The 27,690-nt window shown below is 30.6% G+C and overlaps 1 protein-coding gene across 1 annotated transcript; it reads right to left on the reverse strand.

Moving 5' to 3' along the window:
• Positions 1-4,624: 4,624 nt before the first annotated feature.
• On the reverse strand, positions 4,625-26,950 carry LOC136981005 (thioredoxin-related transmembrane protein 2 homolog). Its single transcript, XM_067277249.1, has 8 exons — positions 26,714-26,950; positions 15,117-15,177; positions 13,937-14,056; positions 12,702-12,778; positions 11,147-11,253; positions 8,328-8,393; positions 5,278-5,407; positions 4,625-5,163 (listed from the first exon to the last, which is right to left on the reverse strand). The coding sequence occupies exons 1-8, from the start codon at positions 26,861-26,863 to the stop codon at positions 5,041-5,043; spliced, it is 834 nt and encodes a 277-aa protein (XP_067133350.1). The 5' UTR covers positions 26,864-26,950; the 3' UTR covers positions 4,625-5,040.
• Between the last annotated feature and the right edge of the window lie 740 nt (positions 26,951-27,690).

A 27,690-nucleotide genomic window follows, 5' to 3' on the forward strand; every position in this document is an offset into this window, starting at 1 on the left:
AAAATCGCCCGAAATTCGTATGAATAAACATCTTTTTCGACTATTTTCGGCCATGGCGTGAAATAAATCAAAATCTTAGGATTTCGCCCAATATTATTTCGCTTTTCGGAAAGATTCCTCGGTCGCCGTCGGGGTTGCGGGTTTCGCGTATTAACGCAACATCAAACTGGATAAAGTTAATATTAAAAATACCGAAAAACCTTTATAATACGGCCGAACGAAAATGAAGTCCGACACAGAGGATAAATAGATTGAGCCAGGGAGAAGCAACCATTCTTTCTCCTCGAATTTCTGGCTTTTTAAAGGATCTCTCCCCTAAATTCTTAATTTGATGGATTAATCAATTTGACACCTCCGTTCGTCTTGGTCAGCGAGTGTTGATTTAAATTTGAAACTTTCGCTGGTATCTCACGCCATGATATTTTCTTTTCTGACGGCTAAAAATTTTCCTTTATGTCTTCACTACTTAGAACGCGACAATTTTGCTTTCGAAGGAATGCTACATTTATTTCCAAATTTTGTCATGTCTACGAGAGTCAGAATCGAAGCTGGATTTTTCTGATTGACATTCTAAACATTCCAATCCATTAGTTGGTGTCGACCCGTAACCTCACGTTGCTGCAAATTGAAAAATTTGTAGACTTATAAATTCCCACTGTTGTCCGTCCGCTGTCTTAACAGCGGTCGCTCACCGGTGGCTTGCTTGCCATTTGTTCTTTGGTCTTAAGCTCATAGGAATCGAGACCCTGATATACGTTACTCGGGCCCATTTATCTATTGTTCACGTCTATTACCCACATGGCGTCCAGCCGGATGTACCGGTGGACTTTTTCTTGCGGGATGATTACTATTTTCGCATTGTGTGTGGAAATTGAAACGTTCATCCTTCCTATTGGGATAACGAGTGCAACCGCCCACACGGCGCTGGCCGCCCCCTCTTCGATTGGTTTTCATCAGTAGATTCATGCTGTAGGAATTCGGGGGAGCCGGCCTACTTCCACCCAAACGGCTCGTCGGCCTGACATTCTGCTGCCCGGACTTATTGGGTTACGCCTCGTGGCGCCCTTGCGCGGACACATAGACTAGTGACCATGCATCGATCTCTATCACTCTATTTCTCCCGGGCACCACTAGCCCGACGACTGCCCCACGTTTACATCGTAAACAAATTGGGATCGGTACTCCAATAATCTTGATCAGCTTTGGACCTTTGCGGGTTCACACCCCACCTCTTACAACTGCTTCGTCGACAATATTCGTGGAACGAAATAATATAGGGCAAAATCCTAAGATTTTGATTTATTTCACGCCTTGGCCGAAAATAGTCGAAAAAGTTGTTTATTCATACGAATTTCGGGCGATTTTTGAAGATGGTCAAGCCTCGAGACGTAGAATTGAAAAAGATATTTACGTTGGACATTCTGCACCGTGTAAATGCAGAAGATAATTTATTTATCAGATTCCGAACACATGAAAATGATTGAAGCAAAATTTAAAAAAAAAAAATTATAAATTAATTAAAAAAAATAAAATCGATCTTTTTAATTCGAATTTTTACGTAATTCGAGCATTGTTGACGCGTCTTTTAACGTTTGTTCGAAAAACGTCACGCATGACGATTCGCAGTTCGATTGTGTTTCTGGTTGTGGTCGGACGTGCTTTTCTCGTGCTCTTGGTTTGCGTTGGTTTTTTTGCGGTTTGCGGACTTTTGCGGAGAAGATTGAAGATTTTTCAGGTAAGTCTTAGTCCATATTGACCCTAGACGTAAGAATTTATTTAATATTACTTGGAGAATCGGTCCCAGAAGACATCTCGGCACATCGTTCGATGGTCGTCCGTTTGCGCTTCGGATTCGAATCTTTTAGATTTAAAAAGGCAGCTGCGGTGAGCATTTTGCTTTTCTCGGAAGAATTTAAGCATTAATTTACCTCACCACCCGGTCGCCCCATTGTGGGCCTGGCCGAACCCATAATGGGCCTACTAAAAGAGGCCCTCTTAGTGCCCACAGGGTGGAAAGAGTTAAAAAAAAAAAAAAAAAAAAAAAAAAAAAGCATTAATTTAAGCTAGAATTAGTTTATTGGAAGATTTATATTTTTTATTTTCAATTTGATTTCGTGTTAATTTTATATGTTCTTCCGTTTCTCTTGGATATCTTTAAAAATTTTTTTGTTCTAAATTTTGATTTAAATATTTGTATTCTATACATGGAACGTATCTGTTCCATTTTGTTTTTGACCTGATGATGATGGCCTGTTAATCGGGCTGAAAACGTCTGTTTTCAATTATATATTCTTCTCAGCAACAAATTAAGATGTTATATTTCTATGTCTATATTAATTTAAGCTTTTGTTTTCACTGGACTAATTGCAAATTTTCTTTTTTACAGAATGAAGACGTTGGTGCGGCTTTGGAGGCGGTTCCGGCGGAGGCAGACGGTGGCGCCGGAGGGAGGGGGTTCCTCGGACGTGGAGGAGCGGGGGCTGGACGAGCGAGAGGCAGCGGGTGAAGAAGACCTTCCCCAAGTGCGCGTGGCGTGGCATCCTCCCGGAGTCGGGATGATGCGACGCTACACCCTGGGTCCAGTGCACTTGGCGAAGGTCTTCGGGGGTCGTCCTGCCACAGACCTTGCTGTGGAGGATGCTGAAAGTGACAACTCGTCCGAGCTGACATTTTCTGGTTGGTCGCGTTCTGCCCGTTCGTCCGCGACGGCGACGCCACCGCCTTGCCGAAGTCGGAACGGGGAGGAGTCGAAGGAGAGAGCCGCCGAAGTTGAGGGACCGTGCTGTTCGTGGTTTTGTTGCTGCGGACGGTTGCGGTTCCCTTGGCCTAGGCGGTGATCCTCTTTGATTTCCTCTTCTTCACCCGGATGCGACATTCTCACCGGATTCGACACTTTACCCGGACTCGACACCTTTTCCCGAACGTGACCTCTCTTACCCGGTCGTGACCCACGGACTTGTCTCCCGAACGTGACACTCTGTCGACGACAACGGATTTGACTCCCGATTGTGACCACCCGGACGCGACATTCGGCCGACCTTTCTTCCCAAACAGCTGTTATGAGGATTGAGCTTCCGGTTAGGCTGGGCTAGGTCAGTTCCTTTGCTCTTCTCATAACAGTGTTCGGGAAGAAAGCCTATCTGATAAAGGTAATAATCTTCACCTTAGGTAGTAAATGAATCAAATTCTCCTTTTCTCACTGTCTTTGTGTTTTGTAGGAACATTTGGGAGGGAGATTTTTCTCCCTCCCCAACTTTACCACGAAGAGGACCAAGTGAATATTTTCCGAAATCTCCGATGGTAAGAACTCTTTCGTTTCATTTTTTAACACATCTTATTCTCATATCGTAATTTACCGTTTTTCTGTTTATAGACATTCCGAAGACGTTCTTCGATCACACACACACACACACACACACACGGACACATCACTTTACACGAAGATATACACCGTTTAACCTTTACTCGAATTCTCGCACTCACGCACTTACACGTCAAGCGCCTGGTTCCGTGTAATTCGACACCATGAAACAACCCGAACACTCGCTTCCCACAAATCCAACCCCTGGGTCCTCGTCCCGGGAAGTGGAAACGCCAATTTTAAAAAGACTTTAAATTGGCGGCCGAAGGGGCTCTGGTCACATCTTGCATGGATTAAACAGAATTTCACACATTAGCATCAATATATCACAAGCATCAATAATCGTTTGGTGATGAATTTTTTGTTAAATTTAGTGTGGTAAGAAATCATCTGCGCTCGTATTTCAGTATTGCTAACTTATTAAAGATCTTCGTGCTTATCGTATATTTCATCATACTTGTAACACGGCAGCCGATTTTGTTTATCGAGAAAGGTCTTAATTTTACCCATTTTTGGTTTCTTAACTCATACCACTGAATGAAAACAAAAACATAAGACATTTATTTAAATAATAATTTTTACTCTAACAACAGATTGAAAAATCAAGAGAGAATATGCAAATGAAAAATTAAAAATGTACAGAAAAATTCTAGGAAAATGACATTTGACATTTTTATAAACAAAAGATTTATATTTAATATAAAATGTAGAAGTTTTGAAATAGTAAATGCATATAACAATAAGAATTATATAACTTTTAACACCAAAAATGTAATTATACTTTCTCCATTTTCCAATAAATATAAATGCTGACATTCAAATAATGACATCCTACTAGAAGCATTATTGACCATTAAGGTACTAACATCTAAAATTTACAGTAATTTATACTTGTAAATGTTTTTATTTTAAATAAATTACATGCCTAGTAAAAATTATACTTTATGTAATTATACACAGTTAAATTCTAAGATGTTTGCAAAGTTTTGATAGGTAAACAATAACAAATTATGTAGGATTCAACTTTAAATTATTGGCACTAAAGATTTGGAATCAATCACTATGAAGGAATTTGAGATTCACACACTCTTTTCTGATAAGGAATGTCATAACAATTTAAACATTTTTAAAGAAAAATTTCCTGATTACACATGCCACAAAATTAGAAAAATTAATATTGAAAAATATATTTGATTGTTAGTGAAGCAGAAAATTCAAAATAATTTTGCACAACAAACCACAAACACTATGTACAATACTACATATTTCTTAAGTAAAGTATGTTTTTAATTTGTATTTTATTTATTATAAAGCAGATAAAATAAAAAGATTGCTCTGCTTTGATAATATACATCTAAATTTTTAGACATAACAAATAAAACAACTATTATCTTGAATGCAAAAGTGTTTTGAAAAACAATACATTTCAAAAAACGAAACGTTAAATTTATAAACTTTATAGATTTTACTTACATAAAAACTCATTTGAATTCAATAAATTTAACATTTTTAATTTACATAAAAATAAAGTATCATTCAGAAAAACTATATCCAGGAGAAAACATTAATTCAATATTTTTTAAGAATGTTATTTTCCAACTTTAAATTTATTGAAAAATATATTCAAATGATTTGTCATGAATATTTTTGAAATGTATTGCTTTTTGTGCAGTAAAAAATTATTCAGACTTAAGATGATTTTCTTCAATACTCTGTTGTTTTTCATTTTTCTTCTTTTTGGGAGGATTGTTTTTATGTTCTTGATATAAATTATTTAAATCCAAGCCAGATAATATATTTTCCTGAAAAGATATATATATTGCATTAAGTTTTTCTTAAAAAAATTAATAATGATATGTTTTTTAATGAAAAAATATTATATTACAAAATGTAATTTAGTATCAAATTATACATACTTCTGAAAAGAAAAACTTAATTAACTTTCCATTGTGATCGTAAGTTGGCCTCCTGCAAACTTCTTTTCCATTTTTAAAAATAATAACAGTAGGCAGCTGTTTACTGAATGCTGAAGTACTAATACAGTATCTAAAATAATAAAATTTGTTTTATAAAACTAGTTTTAAAAATGTATAAAATACTCTAGTTTTTATTCCATTAAAAATGTTTAATTCAAAATTTTTATTGTATGAATAAAACAGTTAACAATGGTAATACTGATAACAAAGTACAGTCAAACTCCATAAATACAAAATTGAAGGAACTTAAATATTTGTACTTTATATTAACAAAGTTTGTATTAATCAAATTTTATGAAAAAATTGTCATACCATCAAATGACCAAGGACAAATTTTCTCAGTTATTTTTCAGTGTGTTTTATTTTGTTTGGATGTTTAAAAATATCTTTAAATTTGTGTTTTGACCAACACAATTTTATTTATTTAACTTATTTGCTTGGATTTGAATGAAAATGTAATTTTAAAATTAAAAACAAGCCAAACTAATTACTGTATTTAATATTCTAATTCACTTGTTTTGTTTGTTCCATTATTAAAGCAATTAAAAATAAGAACTATTTTGTAAAACTACAAATTTTTAATTGAAATCTCCCAATCCTATTTATTAATTTCCAGTTTCCAATGTGCATGTTAACTGTCTTAACTAATTGTTCAGCATTGTCACCAAGTGCTAACTAACTTATAAGAGAGTTATTTTTTAGGTTGGCATGAACATTGTTAGTGTGGCATATACGGCATTGACAACGAAAATAACATTGACATCATAAGTATTGTGACTATGTTAAAGTCAAAAAACACACTCTTGGTGATGATGTGTGCGAGACTTTGGAAAAGCTAGAAGCAGTGTGCTTTGTTATTGAATTCATGGACTATGATATGTTTCATATTACATATTAACCAATCATCATTAACATTGAAATGCCTATGGAACCAAAAATTTACTTCGTATTAATGTGGAATTTGCATAAACTAATAACATAATAATGGGGTTTGGCTATATATAGAACAACAAAGAATGACAAATCATTATGACAACTTACTATAATGGTTTTTCCATTTTTATGTCAAAACAAGGTAAGTATGCAAATAAATCACATATGTTTATTTACATATACTCTGAAGTCATCAAAGTATGCAGACAACTCACATTGAAGAAAGAAGTGATCTTCTAGAAATGTTATATTTAATCTTGGAGTTTGAGTCTTTCAGGATTTTTAAAATAATAGTAAATTTTTATTCCATACATTTACAGTGGGTGATCAGTTAATGAACAGTTAGGACAGCAAACAAATCAGATAACGAACACTTTCACAAAAGATTTTTATGTTTGGACAATGAACACTTCACAGAACAAATACAAAAAAAAGCAACATAAAATAAATACCAATTGGTTTTCCCTTGTCTACAGGTAACAATTCGAAACCTTTCAAAGTGAAGAAGATGCTCAACCAAATACCAATCAGATATTATTCCTCCAAACTTTGAAACTCTCCATTGTAATTCCAGCTTTTCGTTTACCTTTCTGACAAAGAATTTTTTATAGTCTTTGCGAGACTGTTGGGCACTTGTTAAGTTTTGCATTGGTCTTTTATTTTCTAAAGGTGAGAGTTTAACTGTCTTATTGAATATTTGTTAACAATTTAACACCAAAATTTCGAATTTCATTCGGGCCTCACCTTTACATAATTCTTTCGTGTGCTAGTTGATTTCTGTTCAATGAAATTTTTGAGTGCTTTTCTGAACTTTCTATTTCAAAAAGACATTGATAATATTATGAAGCCTAAAAAGAGTGGAGTGTCAAGGACTGTGCTCACCTTAGAAACCAAGCAAGAGATAATAGCAAAGGTAGAGAGTAGGCAGATGTCTGATAGTGCTAGGCAGTATCTCTACAGTAGGCACAATCTTAGCTAAGAGAGATATTATCAAGAAGACTCGAGCAGCTAAAGGAGTAATGAAAATCGCATCTGAGAAACAAAAATGTGCCATCTATGAAAAAATGGAGAGATTGCTTTTAGTTTCTTATTACATGTAAATAAACACAGTAAGAAAGTATATAATTTTTATTTATTTTTTGGAGTTTCCAGAACGAATTAATGAAATTCCTATAAAAATCTAGGGTAAATCGATAATCAGTTAACGAACAATTCGGATAGTGAAAAACGTCTTGGAATGGATTATGTTCATTAACCAATCACCCACTGTACATAAAAATCCCAAAAGGTACAAATATTCTTTATGGAAGAATTTGATATTTCAAAACTTAGTGTATTTTTATAATTAAAAAAAACCACTATACAAACACCAAGACATTGTGCAGCTTTGTTGTATCACAAAAGAATTGAGGCAAAGCTAGAAAGAAAGAGGTGATCCTTACACTTGCAAGCTTTGGAAAAGGATATCTTTACACTTGCCAACACAAAGAGGTGATTCAAGAACAAAGCAATCGACATTGATTGCTTTGTTCTTGAGTTTTTCTCATTTTTGGTCCCCATTTCTGTTAGGTGTGTGCAATGCTGAGTTTTTCTTTTGCTCCCTAAATTCATTTGGCACACTCAATTGTGTCAGGAAGCATAGACATTGTCACTTTAACTCTACAGTTTCTTGAAAACAAAGTCATGGACCTCCTTTTTTTATCATACTTTTGGATTTGTCATTGCAATTAATGGAAAACAGCAATGGTTTATCAAAATCAGTCCATCAAATTTTGAGAATGAACACAATTCTGTAAACTGCACAAAAGCTTCACTAATGCTCTGCCTCAATTATATTCACAAAATAAATATCTAATAAATAAAACATACATAATTCAAAAATTTGAAACATTTTTATTTTAAAATAATAAAATTTAAAATTTATTTTGGCTTGAAAGTAAAAGTTGTCTTAAATTTGATTTGAGATAAATTATGATAAATCTGTTCTCTAACTTTATTGTAATGTTCCATTCTATTAATTTGTAAAGACAGATTTAATAAAAGTTTTTCATGCTTACCTTGTTGCAATTTCTGGATATCTTGTAACATCAAGTTTTCCAAATTTCAAATTGCTCAAAGAATACCTAATATACAAATATTTATAAATAAAATGAATTGTATGGAAATAGAATTTACCTAAAGTATACTAAATGCCAGTTTGTCAAAAACTGTTTTGATAAATCCGTAACGTTTATTGTAAATGACATACTGATAAAGCTTAATAATAATTCTAAGTTATATCTATACCAGTGATTCTCAAACTTTTTCGATCCACTGCTCCTTTTGTTCCATAAAGTTATACCCAATGCCCCCTAACTCATTTTCTCTTGTGTGAGAAAGGATTGGAAGTATTTTAGAAAAACTTTTCTATGAATCTCACACTTTGTGCCCTTACTGTACATTGTTCTCAACATCTGGAAACCATTAAACGCAATGTTTCCTCTTATCCGTTTAACAGAGGAAAGGGAACGGCTGTCAGTGACCCCAAGTTTTGCCTTTGGTCACCGTTCGGTACCCTGCCTCCAGCGCCCCCTAGATTTACTCACCGCCCACAAGGGGCGTTATCGCCCACTTTGAGAAACGCTGATCTAGACCATCAAAGATAAATTTGTATTACAACAGAGAAATATATAAATTATTAAATGTTACTTATCTATTTTTTCTGTCAAATATATTATTCTAGTATAAATTTTAAAAAAGTAAAATTTCATTTCCATTTAGAGTTTACTAACTAATTCGAATTTTTAAAATTTTAGTCATTAATTTTTAAGATTTGCTACTTATAAAATAATTGCGATATTTTCAACATTTTTCTGTTTGAAGCATTTTACTTAATTTTATTATTATTATTAATAGTTTTTTAAAAAATAAAACCTGAATTGTTTGATTTGTAAAATTCTTTTAATCTAAATACATCTTGAATAATTATTGGGAACATGGATTTCATAAATTTCAACAACAGATATTCTCCTACATACACCAATACTTTTAGGTGGCTCCATAGGAAAAAATCCAGAGGGTCAAGTTTAGGAAACATGTTGGCCATGGAACAAATTGGTGTTATCTAGCAGTTACCAAACTGCTATGCAAGCCACTGACACATATCTATATGGGAATGAGCTGGCATGCCATCATGTGGGTACCAAACCTGTTATAGTTGTGCTAATGGCAAGTGATCAAGCCATTCATACACCATTATATTTAGTATGTTCAGATATCAGCCACTATTCTGGATGCCATCTATTCATGGAGCAAGCTTTGCCTAGTGGCATTTTTTAAATGAATTAAGTACCTATGCAGAACAAAAAAATTAAGTATTATTTATTTTAGTAGTGGAACAAGCATGAATCACATGCATAAACTTGTGCAATGCTAAAGAGTTCTCTGTTGCTCCTGAACAGATGTTTAAGTGGAAATTATTCAAAGATAGGAGATAGGGAAAATGACAAAGACAAAAATTTATGGAATTGACAATAGTTAAGTGTATAAGAGCAAAATAAATCTACCATTGAAACTACTGGTTCAATAATACATGACGAATTCAAATGATTTCTACAAAATCTGATGAAGAATAATATGATGAACAGAAAGGTGCACTGTTGAAAACTGAAGTAAGCAAACTTTTTGTGACAATTAGAGAGAAAATTAAAACTGCAGACTGATTTCCTGATTCCAAGGAAAATAGAATATAGTAGTAAATTAATTTTTATTTTGTTGCCTATTCCTAGGATGGAGCCAAATATAACTTTTATGAAATCACCTAGAGCACAACCTTTATTGACTAAAAATAAGTCAACTACTACAGAGGTATTTCAGGAAACCAAACTGATTTTTATTCAGAAATGGTTTTGCTCTTTTTTAAAAACATATCAATATTCAGTTTCATTTCCAAAATGTAACTACACATTCTAATTTAATATTAAAATTTGAAATTTTTATCTTAACTCTTTAAACACAAAATTGGCCAAAAGGAAAGTAGTTTGACTGGTTTTGCTATACAAATTCACCTTGTAGCCTGAGGGATAAAGATAATTTCATCTCCAAGTACATAGAAAGAAATTATTGAGCTTAGAGTTAATTAATATTAAATATTTTGAAAATGAGATGCTTATCTGAAATATTATGTTGTAGGTATTAGAATAGTTAATCTTTCAAAAATTCTGTTTTTCAGATGCTACAAAGTCTACATAATATTGTTTTTAGAAGGTTAAGAAAATTAAAATCAAATATGTTAAGCATCTATATAATTACATTTATGCAAATAAATATAAAATATTTTTTTACAATGTAAAATTTAAATAATATAGTATCTACTTTGTATGCTATTTATTTTTGTCTAATGTCCTCTACAATATGTATATATTTAGAAAATGATAACCAAAACTATTTTATTATATCAAATACAAAAATCAGAAAAAGCACCTATTAAAAGTTTATTATGATAGGATTTTGTGTCTTTAGATAATATGTTGATGAAAGGTTGCAAAATTCTTGTTGCAGACAACATATAACTTACACATCTACATGATCACAACACCAATTTTCTTTCAAAATGCTACACATTAAATTTTTAACATATTAATAATTTATTTTTGTTTATTTAATTAAAAACTATTTTCTTAGAAGAGCTTTGATGCACTAGAATTAATGTAATGGTACAGTAATTTAATAGTAACTCAAAGGTTAAAAAAATATAATCATGCCAAATATAATTAATTCAAAAATAAAAATATTAAAAGTATTTTACTAAATAAAATGTTTCCAATTATAAATATTTAATCAGGTCAAATAAAATTATAAAGTAATTACTAATTTTCATGTAAATATAATTTCATACTTGGCTGATAATTCAGCAAATATTGGTGCAAAACTAACACATGATGGATTCCAGGCAGCATAAAAAGTTATTATCCATGTCACATGTTTGTCTTGTTGAAATTCTTCCTATAACATCAGTAACAGAAAACAATTACTTTTTCTCATTTTATTAAATTACATTTATGTAAATACACAATCTAAATATAATTCAAATTTAAAACATAATAAAAGTAATATTAATAAAAACGTTGTAACCTAAAAATTAAGCATCAGTTATTGATTTTAACATTTTTAACTTTAATTTATCACCAAAATATAGGGAGAAAAATCAAATATAAAAAGTTTATAGAACAATTTTAACTACTATTAATACCAAATAACTAACAATTTACAAAAAATTATAAAGGTAATTATTTGACTAACTTATTTAATGATAGAGAAATTATTATTACAGATAAATACACTGCATCTGTCTGTAACCTGATTGATAACTTAAAAAATAATTTAATGAAGTAATATCTTAAGCATTATTAAACAACAAAAGTTCTTAATTTTAAGCATTTATATAATTTATAATTTAAGCATTTATATAACTTTTATAAAATTCTTAATAAATAATATATTTGTTACAAGAAATTAAGAAACAAGAAAAATCTTTCAATAATTGAGTAAAATTTTATCAATACATTAAAACTCAAAAGTGAAATTTTAAACTTTATACAGGTATACCTCACCTTACGTCGGTAATTGGTTCCAAATTTACTTGTCACTAGGCTAAACCACAAATAACCATTCCCAGTTCTATATTTTATTTATAAATGCATTTTTAATAATAAATGGTTAATAAGAATCTATTTTAAGCTTACAAACAAATAAATTTTAGTTTTTAATACTGTGTAGTTCAGAAAAAAGTAATCTAAATTTACGAATACATGTATGTACCGGTACATGCTTGTAAATGATGTTTACAATTTGGCAATGTTTACAGTACATCGCAGACTCTATTTGTGAATGTGGTTTGCTCTAAGACATTATAAAATAAGATGATTTTGTATGGTTAAACAACAAATATAGTTATTAAATTATTTTGCAATAGTACAAAATAAACTAATTTATGTTAAATTTACCAATATCAAGTGGTGCTGACAATGACGCCAAATGGTATATATTGGAACTACTGTGGAGAATGCCAATATTGAACTCTTAAAGATGGCTAAATAAGATGACGACACAGACTCACAGATGTCGCTCTGTGCATTTACATTATATTAACATTATATTATGATGATTATATTAGCATTTACAGTAAATGTTAATATAATCATCATAAATCCTAGAGCTTTTAACACTTTTCTGGTGATATTATGACTTCAATATTTGTGGTGGACAGAAGTAAAATTGAATAAAGTGACTTAAACTTGATTTTTATTTTTCCATATATTTTTTTTTTACAAACAACGTATAATCGAGAACAACTTAACTCGAAACGATGTAACCCAAGGTATACCTGTATATTGAAATTAACTATTAGTACTTTTATGACTTAAAAAATGCTCTGTTCGATTACAACTTACCTCTAAAAGTGGACCATGAAAATATACAATGTTATCAGGTCCCTGATAAGTTGGTTCAGGCAATAACAATAGATGTACTAAAATTATAAACAAAAAAAATAAGATAAAGTACCTTAAAAATATTAATGCCTAAACAATTTTTTCTTGATAAGGTATTTTTTTTGTGTGTGTGTGTGAGATTTAATGTAATAAAACAAATACATTTACTTATGGTTATGTAAAAAAAAAAAAAAAATGTAATCTTAAATTTCACCTTCTTTGAAATGTTAAAAATTTTATTCGTGGAATGTTTATGGAGAGTTTTGAATATTATAGACCAACTTAATATCATCTGTGAAAAACAATCTTTGAATTTATTTATTGAGATATTTTCTAGAATTAATTCTATGAACAGTTTGTTGAAACTGATTCTGTAATTAGCTGTTAAACATCAAAATTATATCTAAAATCTTCTTCAATAATATAATTTTTTGTTTCTTGAATAAAGCTAAATTTCAAGTTACAGTTTATTAGAATGTGATCATTCATATAATATAAATTATCTTAAAAATAAGTTATAATAATTCATTCAAAATTATTAAGTTTTTATTTGGCTAATTAAGTTATTTAATCATTGAAAAATTTGACATTTTAAATAGTAAAACACCTACTTAGAGTTTCAAATTTTCCAATCATTACAAAACTTAAACTTTTTGCATATTATTAAATGTTTGATGCTATTTACTTACAAATACATTATTTCTGTTTTATTTATTCCAAATGTTTATAGTAAGTAATTTCAAAAAATTTTATAATTTAAAAATTTTTCATTTTACTTTAAAAAGTCGAAATTTAAATTTTCTGTATCTCAAAATTTATTTAAAATTAAATTCAGCATTATTCTATGATTCATACGTTTTATTTCAATTGAATATTTTAATATTAAGACATACAAAATGTAAGTTAGCAATAAAGCTATGTTAAAAATAATAATAATAAATATATTAAATACTCTAAATGTAATTTTTATATGACTGAAATATGCCAGCTCAACATTAACAAAATAAGAAAATGACATAATAGTTTCAAATCAATGCATTAATAGTCATACTTTGGTACAGCAGTTTCACATTCCTCTTAAAGTTCAGATTTAATATTTTGTATGAAATAATTAAGTGAACTAAATTAATTACTACTAAAAATTTCTATTTATTTTAATAATTAGTTAACTACTTTTTATGTAAAGCATAACTTACACAAACATAATAGTATGTAGATAACACCCATTCGAGGATCAGCGTAGAAAAATAGTAGAATATTTGCAATTTTACTATACATACAAGCTGATGATATATATGGCACCATACTTGTAGCACCTGATAAATAAAAATTGTAATTTTAAATAATTAATTAAAAGATCTAATGCAATATATAAAATTACCTATCTTATCTTTCTTAAAATAAACCATATTAAACTTACATTAATACTTGCAAAAGCAAATTAATATCTAATTTTTAAAGTATGCTTACTACATACATACTGGCATAACAAACAATAACCCAATTCATTTGTATCAACAAATAATCTGCTGGATTAGCAATCAGGCTAATTTAATACCAGTAAATAATTAAATACAAATAAATTGCTTCTTTGTAAATCAGTTTAAAAATTTCCAATCACTTCAATTTGTTATACAAGTAGATTAAAGCAGTATGTTTTATGAAAATTGGCAATGATCTTAGAACAGAGCAAGTTAACAAGAATGAAATTTTTACAGAATAAATAATTATTCTGATTAATCATAATTTTAGGATTCCTATTATATACAATAAAAAATGAGTATAGTGTATTTTGCAGAACTGCAACAGCAAGTGTGGAAAAAGACAAAGTTTTATCAAATGCATTTTCTTTAAAAATTATTATTAATGAAAGAAAATAAGATACATTAGTCTAAGATAATAATAATTCATTGCAGATAAATGTTTTGCTTATGTTAGAAGATCTTATGTTCTATAACAAAACATTCCTAACATTTGTGAATTTTCTGTTTTTAATTTAAAACTTTCAAATTTCAAAATCAGCCACATGTAATTCAGAACAATTTCCTTCATTACAAATTACTTGAAATGAAAAAAATGTTTAAAAAAAAAAATTAACCAAGAAGAATTAAATTATTGTGTTTAACTTAATCATTTAGAATTATTTTCAATAGTAAGGAGCTGAAAATGGATTAAATGTTTATTCTCTATTAAATTGTTTAACTCTCAATAACAATAATTCTAATTATTCAACAACATTAAAGATCATTATGCCATCAATTTTCTAACATGCACTAAATAGATTCAAATGAAAAACAATTATGTAAAGTTAAAAATAATTAAATTCATATTTATTATTAATTTACAAAATATCTTTAACATTTTATCATAACTCACCTTGTTTTCTTGTCTTAAAAACTAAAATAATAGCCAGAAAGGTGAGAATCTCTGAATCCCTCTAAAATAAAAAAAAGGAATACTATTAATTTAATATCAATTAAATTAATGCTTATATATTCCATTACAAAAAAATATGAAGTTGTATGAAATGAATAAAAGTATTAAATGTATAAGTCACTACTTGAGCAAAATCAATCATAAGACTATTTGGGACTCTTCTGTTCTATCATCAGATCCATTAACATTGAAAATGGAAAATTAGAATAAGAACATCTGTAAAAATAGGAATCTACAGATATTATTTGAATTTTCTGTTTTCAATGTTATAGGGTCTACTAATAGAACAGAAGAGTCTTGAAAAATGTTTTATCTAATAAAAATTTTGACTCTAATCAGTTTAGCATTTGAATTTTTTTTCCCTTGGTGTTGTCATGGAGTCAACATGCTCTGAAATTTATAAACTTAACATTATAATAATTCCTGTACATTGTCATTGAATAAAATATTATTATACTGTTATAATGCACATTGAGTAATTTATGCCATAAAAACATATGTTAAAAGTATAAAAAATAAATTTAAAACAGGAACCAAACTTTAATCAATCAAAACATTATACAATGTAACTGATTAAGTGTTTCCATCTAACTAATGCTGACTTATTGATTCAACTTTTTAGTGTGCTCTGTTGTGTATTAAAAAAGTTCCAAATTTTTCATTTACAACAAATTTTGCATCTTAAATCAAAGACATACTATACTGTCTAAAAATTGTCACACACAAATGATACCCAACATAAAAAGATCTAAACTTTATGTAAATGCAACAGAAAACAAACACAGATTTTAAGAATTATTATTATTATTAGAGTAAGATAATTAGATTATTTCTTAAAATCTTACTCTAATAATAAAAGTATATGGAATTTGTTAACAAAAAATAACAACACTCCATCATAAATGTATAGTTTATAAATATTGTTAGTAAACTATTTCAAAAAATCTAGCAACAAATTGCATAGCTTTCCCAGCTTTTATGAGATTTTATTTAAAAAATAACATTTGTATTATTAATCAAAATAGATGTCTAAAATTATACGTTGTGCTATTTGTTATGAGATTTTGTTATTAAAACTTTATATATTTTTAATTATTATAAAATAGCAAAAGACTTAATTTTGAGGTAGAGATGAGTTTTATAAAACACCATAAATGCTAATAACAAGTAAAATTTTCATTAAGTCTGACCACCCATGAGATATATGCAAGATAGTTTATCAGTAATAAGTAATGTATTTATATAAATAGTCTCAGATTTTCTTGTCAAATTTTTCTTTAACAATTAAATAAAAAACAGTAAATTTCTATTATATTTTACTCGAAAATTACACAATTATTTAAATGTTCTATTAAAAAACCCTACAGTGCTTTTCAAACACTTCAATATAATTATTTTCTAGATTAGAAAAGTATTTTGTACACAAAAGTTTAAAACACAAAACTTCTAAAGCTGGAACCAACAGGAAATATCTTACAAACCTTACATAAAATTTTTAAAAAGATATTTATATACTTTACTTTGAATGTTATCTTTGATATAAATAATTTTCTAATTTTTTATTTAGAATTTTATTTAGAAAAGTTAAACAATTTGATATAAATGTATTATGAGAATAAATAAAATTGTTAATTTCAAATGAATTTCAATTGTAAACATTATTTATATTGAAAATTTACTTTTTTCATCATTACATAAATAATATTTTATACATAAAGTCAATGAAAGATTACACTGAAACCTGTTTTTGTGCGGTCTTTTTTTGTGCAATTTTTTATATGTGCAATGTGTTTTGTGCAGTATACCAATTTGATTAAAATTCATACACCGCACACAAAAAATCGCACAAAAATAGACCGCACAAAAACAGGTTTGAGTGTAGTCTAAAAAAACATTTATATTTATTGTTTTTAAAGTTTCATAATATATTTCTCATTAATTTTATTATTTTTAACTTTTAAAACTTTTTTAATAAAAGAAAATGCAAAACTGTAAAAAAAGTAAAAAAAATTATATTCATTTCACTTTAAAAATGAGGCAGTATTTGGAAGATTAACTCTTCCAAAGGTTAGAATTTTATCAGCAGCCAACAGGAGTAGGAAATAAATCATTTCTTTTAATATTTATAATCTTTATTTTTATTCTTTAATGAGAAATAATTTAACTTGTCCCTGAAAAGTTTTTTAAACAAAATAGTTGAGAAATAAAGACTATGCTGCATTTTATTTTCTTTCGTTGATTTCTTGACAGATTACAAAATTTTAAGCAGTATTTTAGTGTTCTAGAGCAGTGTTCCACAACAGGTGTGCTGCAGCACACTGGTGTGCCGTCACAAGGTGAAAAGGTGTGACGTGAACTTTTACATATTCTATTAATTTCAAGTTTTATTTATACATTTTTATCACAGTTGCTATGTTTCTTATGCTTGTATTTCATTCTCTGCCATAGCACTGATGAAGTAAGATGATGTTAAAACAATAAACACAAACACATATGTCGTCCCAGTACTCACTTATTCTTTTGGAGTTATACATTGGACTCACAGATCTTGAACAACTCCAAATGAAAACAAGAACACTTACTAAGCATAAACAACATCATCCTAAATCTGCCATAGAAAGGTTAACCCTTCCATGTAACGATGGCGGACATGGCCTGATCGACATAGTTAACCTCCACTACAAATACAGACACTGCGAGAGTTTTTCTACAAAAAACAAGAAACATCACAGTTACATAAAGCAGTAACTCTAGCAGACTCAAATAACACACCATTAAATTTACATTTACAATGTACGGACATGACACAACATATAAATAGCATAGACACCATTAAGAAATCATGGGTGCAAAAGGCACTCCATGGCAGACATCCCTATGACCTGGCCCAGAATTTTGTTGACAAAACTGCATCAAACAGCTGGTTAGCTCGAGGATGCCTCTTTGGGGAGATGAAAAGATTCATGATTGCCATACAGGATCAGGTCATAAATACTAAAAACTACATATAACACATTCTCAAAGATACAACAATAACAAATGACGCATGCAGAAAATGCCACTTCATGCCAGAAACCATACAACACATCACTTCTGGTTGCAAGCTCTTGGCACAGACAGATTATTTACATAGACACAATCAAGTAGCAAATATAATACACCAAGAACTTGCAAAGAAACAAATTATTAGACATCCACAAAGTATATTCCACAGACAGTATTGGAAAACAACACACAAAATATACTACAACAGAGCCATAATCACAGATAAAACAATTTACCACAACAGACCAGACATCACACTCATTGACAAACAATAAAATCACATACATTATAGACATATCTGTTCTAAACAATCACAATGTACAAAACACATGGACTGAAAAAATCAGAAAGTACACAGAACTTGCCCAGGAAATAAGACATCTATGGAGAATGGATAAGGTGCTTATTGTACCTGTCATTCTCTCCTCTATAGGTGTCATGCCACACATGCTACACAAAAGCCCGAAAACATTAAAACTGAATAGAAACACACATCACACTACAGAAGGCCGCTATATTGAATACATGTCATATTGTTAGGCCAGGAACACACATGCGTAAAATTCGGTGTAAAACAGAAAGCGTAAAAATTTTTCTGAAATTTTGGCTGAAATGTAACTGAAAAAAGAGTAAAGCATGTCTTTACTTTTTACTCGCGTAAAATTTTTATGCCAAAATTCCTCCAATAAAGAAAAGCGCTTTTTGTGATGTCAAAGTAGACACGTGGTTTTTATTGTAATAATGGCAGCAATGAGGATTAACCCTACAATTGTGACAATTTTGAAAAAACAAAAAATAAATGAAATAGAGGAGTTTATCGAATCCATTCGACCACATTAGTGTCTTTATGACAAAAGAAGTGTCACATATAAAGACACTGCATTTAAACAAAGTGTATGGATGCCATAGGTGCTAAATTTCAAACAAGTAAAATGGCAAGGTCATGTTTGGAACAAGACTGTCTCCAAGACTCACTATTAAGCAGAATCACTTTGACACTCGTGGCGAGTCTCGTTCTCCAATTATGTTTGGTATCGCTGGTTTTGAGCGCGATCATTCAAACTTTGCTGGCCACAGCCACGTCTTCCACGATACATTTTCATTGAAATTAACCTATCGAATGTTGAAATTTCTCTCTGTTGCATGACGCCCCAGGTTGAATTTTTCTAAATGTGAAAATTTCCCATTTTTGAGAAAAATAATGGTGGCTATTGTATCATTCACAATTATTTTTTTATTTTGCACAAACGAATTATATATATTAATAAATGTAAAAAGAAAAAATAATTCTATTTCGGAAGTTAGTTTTAATATAAAATTATAACGACGTGCCATCTAGTTTCAAAAAGTTCCGACTGATGAAACGAGATATCTCCAGTCAATCGGTCAAGGTTAGCATGTGGCAACTAGAAGTATGTGGGGAATAACACGGGACAGGTAAATGGGTTTTTTTCAAAGATTCGTTTGTAACATTCGCTTTTCGAACTTCCCAATGCACGTGTTTGTCAAAATTTGATTTCACAATATTTGTATTTCCAACTTACCAATGAGCGATGCATGCGCAAATCTTACATTACTGCTTGTTTGTAGAGAGTGTTGCCATTTTGTATTTTATTGTGTTTCGGTTCTTGGTCCCCTGACTACCTATGAGTCTGGTTTTTCTTATGCACGCATGATTTGGGCACCTAGTACTCTGTGCCAAATTTCAACTCCTGACATGTACTCCTTCATACCTCTAAGCTGATAAGACAGCAGGACGTACGATTTTATAAACAAGACATAGTCTTGTCAATAACAGGTAGGTCTAGTAGAATCAATATATAGTACTTAGATCACATGTTCTTTATTTCAATTCATAATACAAGTCTATTAATTTAAATTTTCTAAATTATAGCAGAGGCAATGAAGAAAAAATGGAAGGTACAAAGGGACATAGATGTATGAGAAGAGAAAAAAATTAATAAAATGTAGCACTTAGAGGCAGTGGTATTCTCGATCGTTAAATTGTAGTTTTGGAATCAACAAATTATTAAATCCATGTAAATCAAGCTCTCGAAATAGCTTCCTAACCCATCAGTGTCTCTTTTGGCATTTTTTTAATAAAATCATTTCTTAAAATCATCGATGATTGAGTGGAATACAACCATCAACAAGTAACATCGGATACTGACAGTGCCATTTTACTAAACTACATATGATGTTATTACATTTCTGTTTCCTATCTGGCCAGAATTTTTACATATGTGTGTTTTGGTGTAAAAGTGTAAAACAGAAACTGAACCGAAAGCTGATTTCTAAGTTTTATGCCACATAATTTTATACATGTGTGTCCTTGGCCTTAGGAAATTCCTGAATACAGATACACACAGACACACTTATTTAATTTTTGTCTTGTTTTGAAGTTACACAGCCATTGGTGTCAACTGAGTATAACTCACAAAACCCAACATAATACAATAGAGAGTCGTTAATCCGAATCAATTGGGGACTGGGGTTGTTCGGATTAGTGATTTGTTCGGATAACCGATTATGTACGAAAAAATATATTAACCTGATGTTCAAATTTTTCTCCGTTGCATGTCGCTTCGTGTTGAATTTTCGTTGATTTTAAGCTTAATGAAAATTTTTATAATAATAATCGAGGCTATTGTATCGTTAAAAATTATTTCTTTACTTTGTACAAACAAAATAAATATATTGAAGAATATAAAAACATGAAAATTATACTTTAGAAGTAAATCTAGTATCAAAAATGTTCGATTCAGCACGACACAGTCCGACTGAAAATCGTTCGGATAACCGGCGATTCGGATTACCGGGGTTTGGATTAACGACTCTCTACTGTAATAATAATAGGTTTATGGCATTACAAAATTCTATTATTATTATCATGTCATACGTTTGAGGGGAATAACATTTTGGTGTGCTGTGTTGTCATGTTGAGTCATAGGTGTGCCACAAATAGAAAAAGGTTGCAGAACACTGTTCTAGAGTATGATTTACAACCTTTGAGAGAATATAATTTAATGATTCAAAAATATAATTCTAGTAACTAAATATCAATAATAATTACTAAAATTGTTTATTATATTTTATTTTAAATTATATTCAAAAATATTCAAATAATTTTTTGCTTAAATATAAATTATTATTAGATAATTTTTATCTAAATAATTTAAATATTAGTTGATAGTCAAAATATTAAAGCATTCTTCACATTATCCCTTAGAATTATACTACTTTGGATTTAATAATTACTAATTTAAAAACTATTTCTAATTTTATATATATTAATTTAAAAACAGTCTTATTATTATATAGGATGTTTGGAAAGTCACTGTGCACTTATATATTTATTAACAGACATGTTTCAATATAGAATACAGGAGGTAAATATGAATGACAATTACAAACAAGTAAAACAGCAAAGGCATTTTTGGGATGAGACTATGTCTAGGAGAGTGCGAGCAACGCATGTGCAAATCTTGTACTCACGCCTGTTTGTAGAAACAGTCTCAGCATTTCGTAGTTTCTTTTCACCTGGTTCTCGGTCCCCTGACTACCTACAAGTCTGGTTTATTTTATGTGCATATGATTTAAGCACCAAATACTCTGTGCCAAATTGCAACTCCTGACATGTACTCCTTCATACCTCTGAGGTGTGTAGCCATTGACAGCAGTGTGATTTTAGAAACGAGACATAGTCTCATCAACAATGTTGAAAGTGACTGCCGTTAGCATCAATACAGGCTTGGATCCTTCTTATTTTTTCTAAACACTACTATCAGTTGCTTGACTGTATGAATGCTATTATCACTGCTTTCTAGTCATCCAGCATGCATGGACAATCTTGATACACTGCAGATTTTGCTGCTCCCCATAGATAAAAGTCTAGTGGACTTAGATCTGGTGAGCAAGGGGCCACACTTCTTTTGAAATAATGTGAAAATATGATTAGAAAAGTGCACAGTGACTTTCCAAACACCCTGTAGTATTAACTGTATTTCATGTATATATATGAAACAATTCTTTTCTCAAGAACTGAAATGCAAATTATACAAATAAATACTGAGAATATAAGTTAAATGCAAGATTATTATTGTTCTAGTTTTACTAGCTACTTGGTTAATTTGTACTAATGAAAAATGAATCCACAGGTTCTAGAGTGCACCATACTGCATCATCTCAATTTCAAAGTATATATTAGTTTGTTTATTACACAATAAATATTAATCATCTTTGATTTTATATATATGAAATGTATGTTCTTTATTTAATTCTTTCATCTTTATTTTTAGCTTTTGATAATGTTGCCAATATTTGTCAATTATTTGACTAACACCTGATGATGACAGTTTTGATATCTTTTGGTATAATATATTATATTAGAGTTGTTCAAAAATGATTGGCACTTCCCCCATAACTCTGGAAAAATAGCAGTTTGAAATGCACTTGTGTGAGTGCATGCATGCAGACTACAGAGGAACTAGTTGCTGACAGATGCTGCTACATTGCAAAGGAAGAAAGATGCTGTCATTCATGTTGGTGTACAAATAAGTTTGTGAACAAGGTGGAGAAAACATGAAAGCAGGTAGTCATAGACAACGATGAACAGTGTGGTTTCTGTGAGGTAAAGGAGTGGTACATTAGACAGCTATACAAGGTTAGCAGCTGTGTGTGGGAACAACACACCAGGTCGATGAACCAAACTTTGCTGGATATCACAGTTCAAAAGCAGCAGGTGGCTGGCAGGTGTGTGCAAACCAGATAACATCTAGCACATGCCTAACTTTATAATGGAGGACAGGAAGAACACATTTAATGAGCTGGAGGATGCAACAGATCTCTCACATGGAATCTTGTCATCCATCAGGATTTGAAAATGAAAAAGATCTGTGGACAATGGGTTCCACATTGTCTCACCACTCAACAGTAGTAGTGGCATGTGGAGACATGCCAACCAGTTGCTGAATCTGTACAGCACAGATCTGGTCAAGTTCTTTGAGTGTCTGATCACAGGCAATGAGTCATGGTTCTGTCACAAAATGCTGAAACAAACTCCAGTCCAGGGAGTGAAAACATGCAAGGAGCCCTCACTCCAAGAAGCCATGGCTAGGAATGTTCAAGAAGCAAATGACAACTGAATTCTGGGATCAAGAGGAGATCCTGCTGTTGGCTTGGCTGTCCCCAGTGAGAGCATCAACAGTGACCAGTACTGAAAGACATTGCAGAAACTCCACCCCAGGAAATGGGACAAGATGTGCTTTTCCTACTCAATAATGCTTGGCCATATCAGTCACCACATTGTTGCTACTCCACAGGTTCTAGAATGCACCATAATGCATCATTCATCATATTCACCAGATCTTATGCCTAATAATTATGCTCTGTTCGGCACAACAAAAAAGGCAGTGTGCAGTGAGAAGTTCTCCAACAGCGAGCTTCAGTCAGCTGTCAAGGTTGCCAGGGTACCCCAATGTCTTTGCACCGTTGCCATCATTCAGTTAGTTTTCATATTACTGCAAGCTTTGCTGCAGTAATATGAAAACTAACTGAATGATGGCAACAGTGCATAGACATTGATAGAGAATACCTCTAATGTAATGTGCATTCACTTTGTCTTATTAAATGTGTGAAGAAAAAGTGTAGTGCCAATTATTATCTTCACTATATTTTTATTATGAAGTTTTAAATGTTGATATATATATGGATTAACATATACCAAGTTTTTACATATATCATGTTTGTTTATTCTTTGTTATTTTTTGGTTTTAACTGTATTTCACTGTTGGGGTTTTTGTTAATTGGAGGTGGATATCATCTGCTGTCTGGCAATTTCTAATTGTGTATAAAATAAATAGATAAATACAGTCGAGTCCGCATAAGTCGACACCCCAAGGGGAAGTGGAAATGTGTCGAGTTATCCGATGTGACGACTAAAGCAAAGTTGGAAAAAAACCACAAAACTACAATTAGGAAAATACAGTAGTGCGTTATACAGTAGTATAGGCTTATAATACATTGTGTCCTCCACTTACAATTACTCTGTAGATGAAAAACTGAAAAATTCGTTTAGTGTTGTTTGTTTTGAGCACCTAACTGTTTCAACTTTCTTTTTCAATGATCATGTACGCCTTGAAAACATCATCTTCGCAATTGTCAATTGTTGGCAAATAACGTCTAAGAATTCTTAATGCCTCTAGCATGAGAAAATGCAAAATTGGATTCTGGTGTGACGTTGATGTAGATTGTATATTTTCTTTTTGTTTATCTGTTGTTATTTTATACATAAAAATACATAAAATGTTAAGGCAATTTTATTAATATGTATATATATATTAATAATATTAAATATATTAATTATATATGAATAAATAAATCGACTCCCCCTCCTGAAAAAAATGAGTTCGCACCACACGTGCGGAGTGAATTCATTTTTTTCAGGAGGGGTGACGACTTATTAGTGTGTGGGACAGCAAAAGTATGTCAACTTGTCCAGTAGTGACGAGTAAACCGGAGTTTTTTAACATTAATGCCTATGTAAGTCAGCCAGGACCACAGAAAACTGACTACTTAACCAATGGTGTCGAGTTACCTGGGTGACAACTTATGTGGAGTCGACTGTATAAATAAATTTTTGAATGACATATATATTGTAACTATCTTTGTTACATAGTAATATAAAAACAGAAAATGCGGAATACAAATGAAAAGTGATCTTTTCAAAATACACAATGAGAGTTTTCCTAATCATTGTATTCTCCAAAAGCATTCCTAAGGGCTGTACAGTATAAGTGATGAGTGGTAACATGTCTAAGAGTTGCTAATCATCTCCCATTGAACTGTATTATTGTCCAATCCTCTTTTTAAGTACTGTACAATTTTAATTGTTTGTTTAACTTTATACTTTATTATCTCTGAAATATTACCAACAAACGATGTTCTACTATTTTATTTTCTTATTCTAAAATAATAGTTTCCTTGTTATCACTCACTAGTTTAACATAAAGAGAAAGACTATTAATCAGAGTTAGACAAACAAGTACAATTTAAGGACTGAACCTGATGACGTTGTGCAACAGTAATAATTCTAGTATTGAGTTTTAAACCATATTTATTATCTAGTTAATGTTTTATAATTTACAGTTATGCAAAAAATATTTGCAATAAACTACTTTATTACATTCTCTGTTGTACAATGTCTGTGCAATGTCTTCTTTTTTTTTTGTACAAAAATGTTAGCAACTATACACATATCTCATGAATTGTCATATATCTAAGTGGTAATAAGCTCAATTAAGTTTTCCTAAACAAACTCAGCAATGACAATACTACACCTTCATCAACTAGCCATTGACGACTTTAGGAAAATTCTCAATATCACTAATGTTATGACCAAATTTCAAAATCAATTCTAAATAGTCAATTTCAAAACCATACAAGAGTAATATATTAATGCAAATGACTAATAAAATTTTCTAAATTTTTATTAGTATAATTGTTATGTCATATGCTATATTGCTAAATAAATATGTTAAGAATTTATACCTTAATTTTTATCATTAATCAAAATTTCAATCAATTGACCTGATTATTTTTTAAACATATATAATGTTATATTATAATTTCAGAATATTTTGAACTCAGAGCATCTGCAAAAAATTTCCTAGGAGACAAAGCTTGGAGAGAAATAATTACATCAATAAATTTTTATTTTATTTATTTAAATTTTTAGGTTTTTTCACATATAGATTATAAAATATAGTATTGTATCAATACAAAAAGACACACAAAGTGCCCCATGACTGAAGATATAAGGTTATATATCTAAATCACTTTTTATGATTTGTGTACAATTACACCTCTGAATGAGATGGTTGAGACTCTATCAGAGCTATAGACCATACTCATAGGAGTAAAGTCAAAGGAACTATCCTTCATGAGATACAGCCCCCAAAATCAGCCTATTTCCAGGACACACACACACAGACAGTAGGCCTATACCAGTTAATGGTAAAAACTGACCTTTGGAGGCAAATAACTGGCAAAGGGTCACACATACAGGTATGGTTCCATTGACTTTTTTGCTCATACAGGAAAGGACTATAACTCCAGAAGGTGGCAAATCCCTCATCCAGAGTTCACATCTTACCATAATTTGTAGAGTTTTTTTACTCGATCCCAGGAGGGCAAGTGCCTCGTTTCCCCCCCACTACAGATGCTCATGTTTTAAGTAATTGCATAATATCGAGTACTTAAAAATATCTTGTTTACATGTAGAGCCAATGAATTTTCGGTTGAATATTAATAGTTACTCCACTGAAAAAATAAACACTTTCTAACAACCTCGTTAAGCATTTTTCCAGAATATTAGAATTTAAAAAATGTTCATTTTGATCGGAATTTTTAAATATATCCAATTTTACTTTTATGAATGTAATCAAGATAAATAATCATAAATATTATACAAAAATATAGCAATAAGAACTTACAAAATCTAATTCACAACCCGAAGCAGGATGCAAAAATGTACAAAAAGGCTGCATTGTTTTTGTAACGACGTAAGATACAGCCAATATAATATTTGTAATATGATGTAAACACAGAAGCCGTTTGAGATCTTTTATACTGGAAGAAACCATTTTGTATTGTAATTAAACTCTCCCTTTCCTAATTTCTACCTGCACAAATACAGCAACTGCAACTGCGATTATGTGAAAGACAGTGCTGCCAGTTAAAAAATTAAAATTAATACTGTTATCTAATAAAGAATAACTTTTTAAAATTAAATTCACAAATAGTTTAAAATACTTTTAAAAATTAATAATGTATTAATTTCCAGTTTTTTATAGTTTGTATTCTAGGTAGCATTTCATAAATAAAAATTCGCACAGTCTTTCATTCCGATAACATGCGGTTAGGCAAGGAACACATATGCGTAAAATTGTGTGGCAGAAAACTGAATCAGAAATCAGCTTTCGGTTGAGTTTCTGTTTTACGCTTTTATGCCAGAACACACATACGTAAAAATTCTGGCCGAATAGGAAACACCCCTGCCACTAACAGTGCTACATTTTATTAATTTTTTCCTCTCATATATAAATTCCTTTGTACAGTACCTTCCATTTTTTTCTCCGCTTCCTCTGCTATAACATAGAAAATTTAAATAATATAACGGACTTTAACGGTCTTCTAACGTTCTTTAGCGAATTTTTAGCGGATGTAATGTCCATTCTATATTAATGATTGCAACTGCACCTTTAATTCTGACGGTTAAGGGATTAAATGTAAAAATAGATCTAACTTAATTCATCGTACAACGGAATTGATTATTTTAACGATGCTTTTTAATAATTTTCATTACTTTATCGAATTTGAATGTAATATCTTTATTCTATCGAGTTAATTGTCAGGTTAAGTTATTGGACATTATAATAGTTAGATTTAAATATTTTTGGTGTATAATTTT

This window comes from Centruroides vittatus, unplaced genomic scaffold, assembly GCF_030686945.1.
Source record: "Centruroides vittatus isolate TY-2023 unplaced genomic scaffold, ASM3068694v2 contig_738, whole genome shotgun sequence".
Classification (NCBI taxonomy): Eukaryota; Metazoa; Arthropoda; class Arachnida; order Scorpiones; family Buthidae; genus Centruroides; species Centruroides vittatus.